This window comes from Pipistrellus hanaki, assembly GCF_964339955.1.
Source record: "Pipistrellus hanaki genome assembly, chromosome: 6".
Classification (NCBI taxonomy): domain Eukaryota; kingdom Metazoa; phylum Chordata; class Mammalia; order Chiroptera; family Vespertilionidae; genus Pipistrellus; species Pipistrellus hanaki.
Genome location: NC_140508.1, coordinates 42,082,387 through 42,100,264, shown reverse-complemented (window position 1 = coordinate 42,100,264; position 17,878 = coordinate 42,082,387). Strand labels below are relative to the sequence as shown.

General features: G+C 39.9%; 1 protein-coding gene across 15 annotated transcripts in view; it reads right to left on the bottom strand.

Moving 5' to 3' along the window:
- Positions 1-17,878, bottom strand: part of NEDD4L (NEDD4 like E3 ubiquitin protein ligase) — a 285,795-nt gene that overhangs the window by 29,532 nt on the left and 238,385 nt on the right. For all 15 annotated transcript variants that reach the window (XM_084888495.1, XM_084888492.1, XM_084888493.1 and 12 more), the window contains 4 exons: positions 17,221-17,418; positions 11,441-11,518; positions 9,661-9,715; positions 3,974-4,032 (listed from right to left, as the gene is read on the bottom strand). In XM_084888495.1, the coding sequence (XP_084744621.1) occupies positions 3,974-4,032; positions 9,661-9,715; positions 11,441-11,518; positions 17,221-17,418 (390 nt within the window). The remainder of the gene's footprint in view (positions 1-3,973; positions 4,033-9,660; positions 9,716-11,440; positions 11,519-17,220; positions 17,419-17,878) is intronic.

The following is a 17,878-nucleotide window of genomic DNA, read 5'->3' as shown; positions in this document are numbered from 1 at the left end:
TAACAGAAAATACAGGCCGGAACTTTTAAAAGCCCCATGTGAAAAAAAATATGAAGATGAACGTACACACAAATTGTAAATGGAACTAGGTAATAAACTACCATTGAGGAGAGTCTACAGATATAACATCTGAGGATAGTTTATGTTCCTGGGACCAGAGTTAATAGGATATTCTGGAAAAGGCTATAAATAAGAATGATTATTTAAGAATGATTAAAAAGTTGGAAGTATCAATAAAAATAAATAAGAGAACAGGACAGAAAAATAGCTAAAAAGACTAAGCAAATTTAAAAAGAGCAAACAGAAGTTTGAGCAGTTAAATAGTCACTAAAATAATAGAGAAAGTGAACTGATAAAGAGTAGATTATATAAAGGGTTTAAGAAAGGCTTAACTGAAAGAGCTGAGCCCATTATATACAACAACAAAGAGAGGTAGAAATGTAAAAGCTAAGAGACATGAGAGTTGTGAAAGTGAATCAATTACTCAATAGTTACTGATACAGATATTTTGAAAGAAAGAGAAAGATGCAACATGTAAAGAAATAACTACTGAGAATTTTCCAGAATGAAGAAAAGACATGGTCCCCATATTGAAGAACCACAATGAGTTCAAAGCGGAATTAATTTTAAAAAACCCACCCTTATAATACAGTAAACTTGCAGAACATCAAAGACACAGGGAAAAATTCAAAATCACCAAATAGTTACCTATAAAAAAAGATACCGTAATTTGATTGACAACTTCTCATCAGTTAAGAAGACCAGAAGATATGAAAAAATATCTCCAAAGAAATGAAGAAAAGTAATTGTTAACCAAGATTTTATAATGAATGAGCTAATCTATCATTTCACAGGGTGGTCAAATAAGTCCTCTCAGACTAAGCGAGTTGACCACTCAGGCTTCCACTGAAGTTGCTGTTAGAGCAGAGGTTCCAGAACTTGAGTGAACTCCAAAATCCCTGGGAGGGTTTGTTAAAAGACAGATTGCTGGACCCACTCCCAAAGTTTCTGGTTTCCAGTAGGTCTGGGATGGGGCCCCCAATCTGCATTTCTAACAAGTTTCTGGATGACACTGATCTGTAGACTACACTTTGAGAATTATGTCATAAGAACAAAACTTAATGTAGAAAAAAAGGAATGTAAAAATTAGTGGTGGGTGAAGAAATCTGTTTACATCTAAGTAAAATTAAGTAAGCATTGACTATTAAAAAAAGAAAAGATAAAATACTAATGAGAATTTGGAAAGTTTAAAGACAAGGTAGTTGTTCTTTTAAATCCTGGATTTTTAGAGGGAGTAAGGGAAGGAGGCAACGGGAGAGAGATGGAGAGGAAAAAAAAGAGAGAGGAGAGGGAGGGAGGGAGGAAAGGGACTGGAGAGGGAGAGGAAAGGAGGGATCTGGGGATCGAACTGCTAACTTTTGGTGTACGGGATGACATTCCAACCAACTAAGCCACCCAGCCAGGGCTAAACACAAGGTAGTTTTAAAACTCCACTGAACAATGAAAAACGGGAGTGGGAAGAATGGCACTAACGTTCCCTAAAGTCCTATATTGTCCAGGAGGAGAGTAAAGAGTGATTAATTTTGATATTAAGTCAATTACATCAGTTAAAAATTTTAATGTGAGCACGAAGAGAACTGAAATAGAAAATACAACTTCCAAGCAAGTATTAAAAAAATGAAAGAAAACAAAGTGTACATTATCAACCTAATAGAAGGTAAGAAAAGAAAAACATAGCAAGAGACAGAAAATTATGTCCTAGACAAATACTAACAGAGAGAAAATGAATGTAATGATTGACAACGCCAGTCACCGTGGGAGTTTGACACAGCTATCTTGGTTAGATAAAACAACCAGAAAAACAGTACCAATCCAAATGGATAATTTGAACACCACAGGCTTGAATTAATGGTATACATATATAAAGAACTGGTCTATACCCAAAAAAGGCAGAAAACAGTTCTTTTCAAACTCAAAAAAACATTTACCAAAAAATGGCCAAGCCTCCAAAAAGACTTTTCACATATCTGATAATCAATATTCCATACTCAATATTCTCTGACTATATGCAATACAATTAGAAATCAATAAGAAACAGGCAAAAATTCTCCATAGTTTTAGGAACTAAAAAGCATATTCCAAATAACTTAAAAGCCAAGGAGAAAAATCATATGGAAATGACCAAATATTTGGAATTAAATGATGACAAAAGCCAGATGTCTATACTAAGTTGATAATTACCTAAATAAACATACTCCTCTTATTGAAAGAAATATCACTAGTGTTAATAAGAGCAAACCAACCTCTTTAAGGAAAACAAGGAAATAGAGATCACTCTTAGGGGCAGATGCTAATTTCCAATAGTAACAAGACTATGTGCTTGAGTGAATGTAGATGATCAATAAACAATAAAAAAGATTTGAAAAAGACTGAGAAATATCATGTTAAAAGTCCTCTGATAATTGAGAACAGCTCTGTTTACTGACTTTACCTGTTGCTCATGATGGAGAAGAGAAAATTCTATTCTAACAACTTAGTGTGATTACGAATAAATGGAAATGAAAGCCGTGGTAGAATGGCAGGCATTTGGTAAGCTCCATGGAGGAAAAGTAATTGAGTGCTTTAACCCAGGCATTACTGGGCACGTTGTAAACTGTAGAAAGCAGCAGAGTAAATCGAATGAATAAATCCAACAGGTAATTAAAAGATGGTGGGGATCAAGTGCACTTGCATTCTAATATCATTTAAGTTTTCAAATGGACTTACCTTTATAATAAAAATAAAAAAAAAACTGAATTGAATCAGATCAAAGCCATGACATTAGTATTTTAAAAATACCCATTGGCCTCTTAGCTCAGTGCTCAAAATATAATAAATGTAACTTCCTCCCGTTTTTAAAAGAACCCCACATTTTCCATCTTCTGTGATTCCAGCATTTTTCCTGAAATTCCAAATCATCTCCTTGCACTCTGATAACCACGGACACGAGGTGCTAGTACATTCCCCGCCGATGAGATGAGCGTGGCCCCACTCTACAAACTCCACCCAGGAGCTGGATACCAAGTGTCCATTCTGCTGAGTGACCAGGGGTTCTCACTCTTCCTTATGAACAGTGTAGGGCAGCGTTTCAAGGGGCAGCACCATACCTAAGGCAGAACTGGTTCTTTTCCCACCTGGTACACACGAAGGGACTATGAGAAAGTTAGTGGGTCAGCGGAGATAAAGATTCTTATCTTATCTGCCAGCTCCAGAGGTTAGCGACAACCTCCCCCAAACCTTTACAGAGTTTCAGCGCTGGAAGAGATTCAGAATACAGCTTAGATTTGGTTAGCATGCATGAACTGCCCTTGGCCTAGAGAAATGACAAAACTCTAAAAATACAGGACTGGCTTTGCCTCATACAGAAAGGAAGAGAGGACAATTTGATTGTTTCACTTATATTTTATTATTATTTTAAAAATACTTATTATTTATTTGTTTGTAATCCTCATCTGAGGATATGTTTTACTAATTTTCAGAGGGAGGAAAAGGGAGAGAGAGAGAGAAATAGAAACAGAGAGACACACAGAGACATGGATGTATGAGAGAAACAGCGAGTAGTTGTTTTCCCGGTACATGCCCCCACCGGGAATCGAACCCCCAACCTTTCAGTGTACAGGACGACGCTCCAACCAACTGAGCCACACCGGCCAGGGTTGATTGTTACACTTATAATCCATCCGTTTATAATGGAGAAAAGAAAATGTTTAGTTTAGCTACCATGATCACATCATTTCCTTTTCCTTTATAATGAAAGCCACATGAAAAGGCAAATGTATTGTAGTTGCACCTCACCAGGAAATTCCCATCAGGAGGAGATGGGAGTAATGTTACATTACTCAATTACACCAAGGTGAGCAGTAATATACAAGAAATGTGTGTTTTGATACAAGCAAAATATTACACTGAAGATTCAGAACTTGAGAATACTGACCGGGCCAGTAATAGCTGGATTCTGCAGTCTTGGGTCTTCCCACTGAGTTATTTTGCTATCTGCAAATTAATATTAAAAAAATCAGCATATTAGTTGAAATATATTCTATGTCAAAAATGTTTTAGAATAATTATTTCTGGTTTTCCAAAAGCTGCCTAGTCCCCCAACCGGGCCCCCAAAGATAATATCTTAGTATTTCAGGGTTAGAAGAGAACGATACTTTGTATGGCAAACCTATATAATGTTTAGTTAAAAACACTCAATCAAAAAACGCACAACTAAAGTAAAACCATCTATTTACACTGTTTTTTGGCAAGCAATCTGCTGAAAGTTCAATTATAAACCCCTGTTCTTTCAAGGATTTATAACTTGATCTTGATATTCATTTAATTGAAAAAAGGCACAAAAAGTCTTAGTCTGCCAAAAGTTAACACACACACACACATTACTTTTTCTCATTTCAAATACTTTTGCCTGTGCTTATGGTCTTAAAAAACTGCTTTCAATTAAGAATCCTACAGTGAACAAATGAATAATCCATTTCATGTGCCACTCATGCACACAACAATGGAAGCAGCCAATAAGTAAGGCAGTCCAAAAAAGGAGAATTACATACTGCAGAGGAAGATTCTAGAGAAAGGCTTCCCTTTTGGCCATGGTGGTGAGAAGTGGCCTTCTTTCTTCCAAAAAAGTCAATGTTAACAAAATTGTTCAAAGCCATCTAAACCACTACTCCAACGGTGCAGGTGATAATGAACAAGAGCTCCCCTGCATCACTTGGGATTTGTGACTGTGCATAATTAAAAAGACTATTGATTACTCTGTGTGTGTGTGTGTGTGTGTGTGTGTGTGTGTGTGTGGTGGGGACAGAGATGAATTCACATGAAAGATAATGTGGAGGATAGACTGGGGGAGAATGAGTTCTTTCTGGAGTTTTAGGAAATTTAAGTTGATTTTTTTTAAAATGGGAAATTATTTGAGAAAAATACTGATTCTAATTATTTCCTGTCAACTCAAGAATAAGTAATATCAGGGATTTTTTCAGAGTCTGGGGTTATAATTATTTTAATAGAAGCACAGTAAAGTCTTCAAATAAAGTTATCAAAGCACATGATGATTCTAGATTTGTGCATGCTGGAAGACAATTTACGTGAAATGCTTCAACTGTTTTAGAGAACCTTGATGGGTTCCTTACCTTGAAAATGGAAGATTTTGAAAAGTAAAAGTTGCTACTGTGATGGAGAACAATAGAAAAGAAAACCAAATAATGGGAACATAATAGAACTGAGTAATAACTGCGTTGGTTTATCACTGTAAGGACTGGGTATTGTCATCACAGCAGAAAATAGATCAATAACTACCTGTTCACGACAACTCCCAAATCTTCAGTCCAAACCTCAACTTTAAGCACCACCCTTGACATCTGCACCTGGATTCCCCATAGGTACCTTCAACTCTATAAAAATTGAACCCATAATCTTCCAACACCAAAACTGTTTATGGAATCCTGTATTCTTGATTAACAATATCACAATCCACTCACTGTTCAAATCTGGAATCTTGACACACACCTTTTTCTTACCTCACCATTTACCTCTGGGGTGACCAAACTGGGTGCTCATCTTTTTCCTGGACCATTCTCTAGGTTTCCCTGGTCTCAGTCTTATCCCTGTTCAAAACCTCTATATAGCTCTGTCAAAAGGATCTTTCCAAAGAACAAGCCTGACCACTGTCACCTCCTCTGGAAAAATCCCTCAGGAGCTCCCTCTTGCCTGCAGAAGGGACCAAGTCCCCACACCTGGCAGACCGCCTTTAACTTGACGGGTGTGCCACCCCTGGCTTCTCTGCACACTGGCCATGGGCAACCCTGCCGCACTTCTCTGCATAGCTTCATACACCTGCACACCTTCTCCATGCTGGAATCACTGTTCACTAGGTGTGGGGATATGTCTGAAGAGTGATCCATTTCATAAGGCCTTCCTGCAGACTCCCCATCCCTTGTGGTGCACCCTGTGCCACTTGGCAAGCAGGTGCACTCTTTACCTTTTCTGCTTCCACATTAACTAGGGGTTCTTTCCTCCAACACAGCACTTAAAATACTCCCTGGTACTCCTGCTAGAATCTAAGTCCCTCAAAGACAGGGGCTGTATGTTATTCCTCTCTGTAGCCTCCTCACCACCACTTAACACATTTCCTAGCCTAATATGTAACATAATAATGTGTTATTATTTTTAATGACCAAATGAAGTTTATGGTGATAACAAAGTTCCTTTATGGTTGGCTAAGCTCTCAGATACATACAAGTTTCTGTGTGGCTACCATAAAGGTCAATTTTGCAGCTAAGTATTGTCAATTTTTATATGTATGGTGGCCATTTATCCAATTTTCCCTAGAATTTTAAAATCTAAACTTGCTTTGTCTTCAAGATAGTTTTTCAAATAAAGGGACAAGAATGAAGTAGAAGAATGAGAAACTCAGTCAATTTAGGTACTATTTACTGGTTTGGTAAAGGCTATGGGCAGAATAGACTCAAATGGGATTTTACAGCATTGCTAGAATTTAATTTTCTCTTCTAGCTTTGTATATAAGATATCTGTGGCCAATTCCTCAGCTGCTGGGCATATCTGGTCTTTAAGAAGAATCACACAATTCCTAAGAGAGGCAGAGATTCAGTTCAAGATCTTCCCTTAACCTTTTGCACCAGGCTCGAGACATAGAAGCCATTCAATAAATGTCAACCAAATAAATCAAGGCATCTAAAGAGAAGATTAATACTGAACATTATCTCTTTCTAGATTAAATCTTTAAGGTTTAATGTCTCAAGAATTTATGAAGCAGAAAATAAATGGCATAATTATTTAAAAGAGAAGGGCATTGCTGTCCCTGTCATTCAGAGTTTCAGTGATGCTGGCAGACAGGGTGACAGTAACTCCCAAGGTGGTCACTTTCACAGTAAATGGCACATATAAGGATCACCTGGTTTCTATCCTAAGACAGCAAAGTGAGATGCTGAATTTGGCAGAAATCAGATGTGGGAAAACTATTTAGAAAAAGAGGTTCATTTGGAAGGTAAGGAAATTTTTCAATGTTACCACCAGGTAACTAGACCCATTTTGGAGTGTACCTATTAGGCTGATAAAGTCTCTTAGAAAGTTTTCTGCATTTTTTTGTAAGCTGGATTTTGGGGAAAAGCCAGATGAATTGAACTCTGTTTTACTGCTATGTACCTCTTTACCACTTTTCATTGAGTAAACATTGACAGAGGAGGAGAAATGACAAGAATGTTATATTAACAGCTAATGAGATTCTTTTTCTTACTTTGTTTCTGATCTAACTAATCAGGTTAAGAGAACCTTTCAGTATGGTTAAGCAAAGGCAAACTGTAATCTCTGGAAAGAGGAGACGCCCACAAACTGTTCTGGCAAGAGAAACAAGGGATGCTGTGCTTGGAGGGACTGATTAAGGAACTGCTCAGTCATTTAGCAAGTAACTATCCTCTCAGCCTCCCAGTACACAGGATAGAGTACAGCTGAGGCTACCAGTGCTGCTGTTTCTCAAGGCAAATTCTTTCCGTTTTCTGACCATCACCACTGACTTCCCAGAAACCAACTTCAAGTCACTGTTTCCCAAAGCATCAACTGTATACTAGTTCTATGCACGCCACTAGAAAAATTGTCTATGACTTTCATTACTTCTAATGTATACTAGTATGGTTGTTTGCAATAGTGTTTCTCTTATTTTTGGATCCTCGCAGTACATTAAGAACATTTATAGCCAAGACCGGTTTGGCTCAATGGACAGAGCGTCAGCCTTCGGACTGAAAGGTCCCAGGTTCATTTCAGACAAGGGCATGTACTTTGGTTGCGGGCACATCCCCCAGTAGGGGTGTGCAGGAGGCAGCTGATCGATGATTCTCTCTCTCATCGATGTTTCTAACTCTCTATCCCTCTCCCTTCCTCTTTGTTAAAAATCAATAAAATATATATATTAAAAAAAAAAGAACATTTATAAAGTTTTCTCCAGGTTGACCTGAAGATCACTAGCCAGGACACAGCCACAGTCTTGTGTGAAATATTCTGTATGCAGCAAACCAAGGTTGCATTCCTGGATAAGACCTTGTTTTAATAAAATCATATTTTGTACCTATCTTTGAAACTAAAATTGTAAGGTATAAAAAAAACCAGGGAAAAATTTTTGTTTGTTTTTAATGGTAAAGGGATATGATACCACTACTCTTTAGCAAAGTAGGCTAAGAAAATAAAGTATATTAAGGAAACACCCATATTTTAAAGTATTTATGGAAGCAATTTTATGCTCATTGTAAATTTCTGGAAAGTATGTAAACAGTACTTTACTGGTCAAAGACAAAACTAGGCCTCTGGTCTGTGGCATATCTAATTTAAACCAAAGGGTAGCCCATACCTCTAAATATACTGAGGACTTCTGCTTTTGGTTTAATTCTGAATTGTTGGGCTTCTCACTTAATTAATAAGCCCTCAACCCCGTGCCAGAAAGCGAAGGCTCATCTATGATGCACTCCTTTGCCTGGTAACGCCTGGAAGAGGCACTAAAGCCTAAACCGTGGTTGGCATACTGTAGCTCAAGAGCCACATGCAGCTCTTTGGTCCCTTGAGTGTGGCTCTTCCACAAAATACCACGGCCTGGGTGAGTCTATTTTGAAGAATTGGCATTAGAAGAAGTTTAAGTTTAAAATACTTGGCTCTCAAAAGAAATTTCAATCGTTGTACTGTTGATATTTGGCTCTGTTGACTAATGGAGTTTGCCAACCACTGGCGTAAGAGATGGTGATAAGCCCCACCCTCATGGCTAGATTCCCCAGCAATTGGCTCATCAATGTGCTTATCTAATCAATGTGATGAGTTAAGACAATGTGAGGCTGGGGAAACCTGGTTCAGACTTACTGTTTATGAATCAAATGACAACAAGGAGCAAAATATTACCAAACTGCATGTTTGATTAGAACTTCAAATCTATTTAAAGACTTCTTTTTCATACACATTTTCAGAAGTTGTAAGGGATATACGGTACAAATATGGAGAACGTGTCACTTCAAGAAAGAAAAAAAAAAAAAACTGGCTAAAAGCAAACCTTTATTAGTTTTAGTTGAAATGAGAAATCACACATTTTTCATAGGTGCTGGAGCAAATGTCTACAGCAAATATATCACAATTTCAAGAAAAGAACTGCATATATATTAGTGTGTTGGGTGCAAGGAAACATGCTATGAATAGAAAATAAGTCAGAATGGGCACCTCGCCCTGAGACCGTGAAGGCAGTGTTTAAAACACGCGTGTGCTGATCAAGCACCACGCACACACAGATTTTGGACTCAGTCATCACTTCTAATCTTATTTTCTATTACCAGAGTGTATTTATTAAAAGCGCAAAAGTCAAAGGGTCATCAACCAAAAAATAGTTCTTAAATAAAATAAAGTTAATAGGTCACAAGATCAAATTGGGTGAAAGCTTGCTGGGCTACTTTACAGCAAACGTGGGGGGAATGCACAGTACCGTACGAGGGCACTGATTCTCTGGTACCATTCTCTCCACATAACACCTGGCTGCCTAGACAAAGAGTAAAATGACAAAGCTTTCACTCTAATATTTGAAATTCCCTTCCCCTCCCTTTACCTGCAATCCCTGTGTCCATAACAGTGCCTACTTACTATGATCAATATAAAATGTCCGGCCATCCAGGTGGATCCTTTCTTCCCACCCGGGCTAGTATCAGGAGAGAGAGAGAGAGAGAGAGAGAGAGAGAGAGAGAGAGAGAGAGAGGGAGGGAGGGAGGGAGGGAGGGAGGGAGGGAGGGAGGGAGGGAGGGAGGGAGAGGGAGAGAGAGAGAGAGAATATGCAAAAATTAGTTAGTTGTTCCAAAATCAAAGGCAAAATTATGATACCTTACTCTTCCCTCTTAGGGTATAGTTTTACATTAAGAATAAACCACAAACATTTCAAGTTAACCCTCAACAACATCTAGGAACACACTTGGAGCACATATCCACAGTCTTGGGTCATTCATCACTTGAGCAGGAAACAGGGATTGCTATTTCATATGGGAGCTTCAGCATCCCATGGAACAGTGGTCGGCAAACCGTGGCTCGCGAGCCACATGTGGCTCTTTATTCCCTTGAGTGTGGCTCTTACACGAAATACAGTGTGCGGGCGCGCACGGACAGTGTGATTGAAACTTCGTAGCCCATGCGCAGAAGTTGATTTTCGGCCTGGGTGAGTCTATTTTGAAGTGGCGTTAGAACACTGAAGGGGCCAAAGAGCCGCATGTGGCTCAAGAACCGCAGTTTGCTGACCACTGCCATGGAACACTTGAGTTTGGGGATGAACAGCTCAATTAATTAAACAAATATTTACTAAATACTAAAAGGAGAAGGAGGAGAAGGGATAATATAAAAATGTTGGAGACAGATGCTTTACTCATGTCATCACTGGTTGAAGAATCGAATACTTGCACTTCTCTGTTGTGAATTCTCACTGTTCAAATGTGGGAACCAAAAAGGCTTGGATCATCTTTCCATGGGAGGGCTGGTACGCTTATTGCCTAAACTGCGCCTATTTGCTATTTGAAACTAGGAACCTAACAGGTCCAGACCACACACAATCATTTCCTTTTGAAACTCACTATCTAGACACATTCTGGGCTCTCTCATCTAAACCCAGAACCAGGCAGATTTGCAAAGGGTGGTATATTTGTATAACCTAATGAATAAAGATGAAATCATAACCTCCCTAGCTTCAAATTTTGCCAAAATATACAACACACCAGGCAACAGAAAAAACAAATAAAAAAATTCCCAGTGCCCTTCATTTAAAAATAGTATTAGAATCTCCCCTCCTCTTCCTGCCTCTGTAAGGTTATTTATTTTTAATTGGGGGTGGGTCAAGGAGGGGATGAATGGTAAAATTTTCATTCAAAAATCCAGTTTTGTAGTAAATAGCTCAATCCCATTCAGGTTCCCAAAAAGAACAAACTGATATATAAATTAGCTATACAAACAGCCACCAACAAGGGAGGAAAGCTTAAAATATCTGCAGACTAAATGACTTATTTAAACTTTCTGTGATTACCTATGCCTTTTTCTCCCATCATTTTTAATATTTTGGTTTCTATCATGGGTAGAACTTATGGTTGCTATGTTACAAAACAAACGTGTGCTGTTTACAGTAAATTGCCATCTGTAAAAAATGCCTCCTCCATCCTAGTTACAAGGTCTACCTTCCACAGACAGGTACCAATTCAGAAACCTCTTTCATATGTACTAGCTGGTTGTATGTATGATTAGAATTCAGCCATACACCTGATTCTATTAAGAAATTATAGACAATGGGCCAAAAGTCTAGAGAAAGAAGTCACAGGGCCTCTCCATCAACACTAGGCAGATAAATGAATAAACATATTCAGACTTGTCCATGTGTCTCCAGTATACTCACAGGCAGAGGGCCAAGGTCATTGGGGTTTAAAGGTGCCTTTGACCGCAAATGTACTGGGAATTTCAGGCGTGGATCTTCCTGCAAGAAAAATGTAAAAGGCAGAATGTGTTAAGAATGACATCTGTGTGCTATTACTGGCTCCTCCCCTTCTGGAGCTGCATGTTCCAAGGCAAGCAGGAGGCATGTGCATGAGCCACACTCCTGCCTGCATGACGGAGGGAGAGTCCCATCTTTGAACAGGAAGCCTGGCTGACCATCTCTCAAAAGAGACTCCATTCTTCCTCCTTGTCCTTGGTGAAAGAAGGAGAGTAAGAACATTTAAATAAAAGGTTAACATTTTCCCAAGATCTTGAGCAGGTGAAGAGGAAGAAGGACCTAGCAGTGATGTTACTATGGAAACCAGAATAAAGGGTGCCAGCGAAGAGGAGGCTCTACTCCGCAGAAGAGGGAGTGAAAGCCTGGTTTGTAAATCTCCCTATGGATCCAGAGCTGCAAGTGAGGGTGGCTAGCCTAATACACTGTAACAGCCTCTCTGTGAGCACTGCACTTCCCTGCTTCCCTCTCCCACCCCTTCCTGAACTAGAGCAGATAATCTGAATCTGGCCTGCCTGGCAGGTCAGGAGCTATCCCAGAGAGCGCTGGCTGGCTTCGTCATAAAATCACATCCTTATTAGACAAATGGATTGAGATTCTCCAGTTCTACAGATTAGATTTTCATGTATGTCTTAATATTTACAAGTTTACAAAATATCTTTCTTAAGGAATGTGCTTCTTAAGATACCACAGAAAAATCAACAAAAGAGAAATATATAGTCAGCCATCTTGGTTCATGACTTATAATTGACAAAGTAATCAGACATATGATCTTGCAACCACGCTCGTAGGAGGGGTACATGATCTCTCTTTCCTTAGATGGGGAAACTGAATTTTAGAAAGAATGAGACTTTGCCCAGAGGTTCTGACCCTGAGTCTGGGAGCTGTCTCTTAAATAGGCTCTGTGAAAATGCAAGGCATTTTCATATTTTAAACTCAAAGCGTTAGAAAACAAATGATAAAATTCAGGACAATAAAATATAAATAAAATAAGCCTAAGGTTTTTAAAAATCCTGTAATAAAACTTATTTTGTGACTATTAGTGGGTATGGGGTTTCCTTTGGGGATGAAAAAATGTTCTAAAATTGACTATGGTGATAGCTCTACATCTTTGTCCAATGTTTGTCCAAAACCCATTCAATTGTATATTTTAAATGAGTGAATTGCGTGGTATGTGAATCATATCTCAATAAAGCTGTTAAAAGTTTTTTTCCCAGTCAACAGTTTTAAAGCACTAGAATTACTGGATTATAACAAAGTGACAGAATTTTGGAATTGGCAAGAATAAAAAAAAATCACAAAATATAAAATCAAGCTTTGCTTTCTGTTAGCTATAGCAAACTTTTAATTGAAAAAAATTAATGTTAGTGGTTTATGATGGATATTGACTCTGAATCTCACTAGTATGCTTTTAAAAAGGATGAGTAAAAACATAAAATAGGCCCATATTCTGTAGATTACTGGAACACATATAGTGTATAGATACATTAAACAGATTTAGGATTTAGAAAGTCTGAGCAGCTGGTATTCTGGGAAACATTTGTGATAGGCTCATTGTGACCAAGGAGAAACTTACAGAGCACAGAACACCACAAAAGCTACCCACTCAGGGCTAACTGTGAGCTGGCCCAGCTAATGTCACAACCATGGGGACCCTGAGGAACACACCCCTGACCACACATGTTTAAAGAGAGCCCGAGGCCGCTATGATATGAAAGAGGACAGGGCTTCTCATGCTACATGCCAAGCTAGCCACACCTTCGAATCCCACACACAGGCTACTGAAAAGACAACCTGGTAAAAAGGTGGTAATTTAAACGGGAGGGAAGAAGCTGAAATTAAAGTGCCAGTGGGGCTGGGGACAGGGGAGTACTTACTTATCTATCTAATAAAAGAGTAACATGCTAATTGACCATACCTTCATGATGCCCACCAGGCAATCAGAAGCGAGTATGCAAATTAACCCAACAAAGATGGTGGGTTAATTTGCATATGCAGGTGCTGAGCGGCTGGGCATTCCCCACCACCCCAGCTGCTCCAGGCCTCTGGACAGCATGGGAAGGTGGAAAGGTGGCTCTGTGCCTGCAGCAAGAGGAAGGAAGGCCCATTTTTGCATGAATCTTCATGCACCGGGCCTCTAGTCTATATTATAAAAACTCAGTGGCCCTAATGCCGTAATGACCAAATGACCAGTCACCAGGAGGCATGGAGGGGTCTGGGGTCCTGCACCGGTACGCGGGGTGGTGTGTGTGGCGAGGCATTTAGGAGAGTGGGGATTACATAAAACAAGGGAATACTCCTGGTTCAAAAAGAAGACAGCTTTTTTCCTCATCCTGGAAGAGATCAACAACCAGGCCTCGGCTACAATGAGTTTTCTTAGTTTGGACCCAGTAGAAAACAAACTTGAAACTTCATAAGGCATACTCTGTCTTGCTACAAAAACAAGGTGATGCTACAAAAACATGGGGATTACTGTTTTATGTAATACCCACCCTCCTGCGTGCCTCACCACACACACCACTCTGCACCCCAGACCCCTCCCCGCCTCCTGGTGACTGGTCGTTTGGTCATTACGGCATTAGGGCCACTGGGTTTTTACATGCTTTGAGCTGCTTCCTTTAACAGAAGGAAGGAATGGACATGTCAAAGGCTTCTTGTAACCTTTCCTCTGTCACTTGGTAGCCCCCGCAGGCATCCATGGCCCACCCCAGGTAGGGTCAAGTGAACCAATGGCTGGAAGTCTGGCCACAAGGAATCCTCACATGGCCAGGGCTTAGTGCCTCTTCTAGGTGTTACTAAGGAACGAGAGCATGGTGGACAGACCTGCGCTTACAGGCTGGGGCCTCAGATGTTATTCCAGATGGACGGCAGGCATACTGCTTTAATATGAGATCATGCTTTGTAAACAGACTTCAACAGGAACTTTCCTCCATGCGTGTACACAGGGGAAATGTTGGCCTGATCTTTTCATGCTCTGGTTTAGTGCAAGAGTCAAGAACACGAAGGCTGAGGGGGGCAGGGTCTTGTTTTCATTATTCTCCACCTGTTCTACCAGCTTTTCACCCTTTTTCACCATAGGGCTCAAATCTAAGAAAAGCTATGCTGACCTCTCATTTGTTCTCTCTTTTAAAAAATGAAGCAAGCCCAGCCACTGAGGCTCATTGGTTGAACGTCAACCCATGAATCAGAAGATCACGGTTTGATTCCCAGTCAAGGCACATGCCCAGGTTGTGGGCTTGACATCCAGGAGGGGGTGTGTAGAAGGTAACCAATAGATGAGTCTTATCATCGATGTTTCTAACTCTCTCTCCGTCTGCCTTCCTATCTCTGAAATCAATAAAAACAATTTTAAGAACAACAATAAAAAAACACGAAGCAAATCCCAAACCAACTCAAAACAAATTTTAAGCTGAAAATGATCTTTATAGTTCCCACTATCCCTCCATTTTTTGTCCAAATCAACAGGAAATTTAGAGCAATCCTTCGACAGTGAGCATTCTGTAGAGGCCTTTGTTTAGAAGGAGAGATAGCAGCTGGGCCAGCCGGTCTGAGTTTAGAGAAGAAGGGGAGTAACTGGGGGAATGTCCAGTTGTTACTTTAAGGATTTTCAACAATGGCAGCAGCAACAAAATGTTGTTTTAACAAATTAAATTTTTAAACCAGTAAATCAGTCAATAACAAGCATGTGGGTAGAAAGGAACAACTGGAAATTCAAACTGGATTTCATTCAGCAACGATGCAGGCAGTAAACAAAGCCGGGGCTGTTTAAAATCAAACCTGCCCAGCTGCAATTACTCTGCAGTTGTGGCGTGAAAGGCTGTGAGAAGGTTAGGGGATTTGATTACTAAGCTAGTTCAGATTACTAAAACCATAGCTTATGTTGGCTGGCCACCGTGGCTCCATACACTAATCCATCTCCTTTTATACTATTTACCCCCTATTTCGGGAGTGCCCATTCCTGGCTGAGGATTTGTAGAATCGCATACTCTTAGTGGGGCAGCCACAGGTTCTATGTCAACGAGGGGAGGAAAAAAAAAAAAAAAAAAAGACTTAAAAAACAAATCTCCATAGTTGGTTTTCCTCAAAGCTGCCTATCTCCTACTCTCGTCTTGGCCACAAACCTGTAATATGATATGAGACTCAAAGGTGAGTCAAACAAAGCTACATGTTATTATATGCCTTCGAGGTAGTTATGAGTTTAATGAATGTCACCAGGATCTAAATGATAAATTCCTCTGGCAGGCTAATTCCTTTACTTTAAAATAGGAAGAACTTTTAGAGTTGTTCTCACTAAGGGGTGCTTGCAAGTGTGTGGTAACATTTTTGGTCATCACTGCGGTGGGGAAGGGAAAGAAATGGTGGTTATTCAGTGACAGGAACCAAGGATATTAAGCATTCTGCAATAAAAGGCACAGTCACAGTCCTGCTCCAAATACCGAGAATGTCTTCATAGAGATATGCTTACTACCATCCATCTGTAGGACTTGAGAGAGAGAGAGAGAGAGGAGAGAGAGAGAGAGATCTACGCCCTCTTGTCCAATCTCAAGGGACTGATTTAACATTAGCCCACGGGCAAAGTATAAATGACAGTCTGGGACATTTTGGTTCAGTCCCCTTCATTAACACAATACTGCTGTTCTAACAATGGACACACTCGTTTCTTTACTGAAAATGGGGATTTAAAGCATGTGTTCACCTCTGATCCAAGACCAGAGAGCTAGGGCCATTGGCAATCCCCAAACTCAGCCAGCTTTCCGGTCACATCAATTCTAAGCAAGCAGCACAGACGCCAGGAGGACTGAGTCAAACTCTGAACCCAGGCCATCAGTTGGGGACATAAGGACAGGAAGGAAAACAAACCTGCAGCTTCAGGAACAGTCAGAAACAAGAGAACCAATTTAAATTCAGTCATAGGTCTACAGGGTGTTAGTAGAAAAATGCCCCTGACTCTTTAAAACACAATGTGCTACATTAAAGAATTCCACCACTGATTCAGCTAAAACCTGAACAGAGGAGTATAAAGATATGCACAATCACTTTTAATTAATCTCATGTTGTAAAAATTCATACAACACACGGGTTCTTTCTCAGGCATGACTCCTGAGTCAAATTTGACAAAATGTTCACAACAAAGAGCTATCAAATTTACAACCAAAATCCTCAGTACATCTCCTACCCCACAATTAAAGGTGTGAAATGCAGCACAGAAGCGTAAAACACTAAAGTAAAATACTGAGGTGGATGGTACAAACGAAAGGAACAAATCAAACAAAGATGGGTGATGTTAATAAAAATGCACAGAAACTGACAAAGAAAAATTATTTTCAAAAAGATCAGAATTCCTATTATACCATCTTGAGAGGTGAGCAGGAGCATCAACATCCTAGCAATAAGAAGCACTGCTTTCCCCCCAAATACAGTCAATTGTCAGAACTACAGCTGTCCAGGAATGTTCTGGAGAAAAGGCATCCAACCTGGCAGCTGGCCCTGACCCCGCACCCATCCATCACCCCTCCCATCAGTCCCTGTGTGCAAGATCTTGAAGCAGGCTGAGAAGACCCTCTGGGGACAAGCTTCAGTGTCAGTGAAACTTCTCTACAAGAATCATGAGTACAGAGTGAGGAGATGAGAGAATGAATGTCAGACCTCACGATGGAAACGGAGCCAAATAAAAGCAGCGACCTTACCCACGTTGTAGTCTTTGTGTTATGGTCAATGAAGAAGGGCCGGCCGTTTGGCGCGATCCTCATTTCCCAGCCGGGTGGCAGGAAGCTCTGTGTGCCTTTGTGTTGTGGTTTGGGGGAGTTGTAAGGTGATGGCTGTGGGGACTGTGGATTGGAAAGGGTATCTTTCACAGCCCGACGTATGGGTGAATCCTTGGCACCCTAAGGAATAATAATGAGCATTAGAACTCTTACAGGTGCTAGTCCAGATGTGTCAAAATGTACTTGGGTATCACGAATGTTCCATTTGGAAAGAGACAAGAGGAAGCGCCTAAGAAATTTGTTTCTGTCATTTGTTTTACTTTTAAATCAATCAAACTTTAAAGTTTTTCTACTGATTAAACATAGAACATTAATTACTTAAAATCACCATCCTTTGATAGCTATTGGATATATGCGAAAAATATTATACTCTACTGAGAATTATGGATGGGGACTTTACAAAGGATGGAGAAAGACGTGCCCCCGCTCTTAATGAGCTCACAGTCTGATGAAGAATGGATGGGCAATTTGCAGAGCACAAGAAGAAACCACCTGGACTTGTACGGTTACCATGACATTTATATCACAGTTTGGAAGAGAGCTATCATTCATTCCCAATCATCAGCATTTAAGCCCAGGG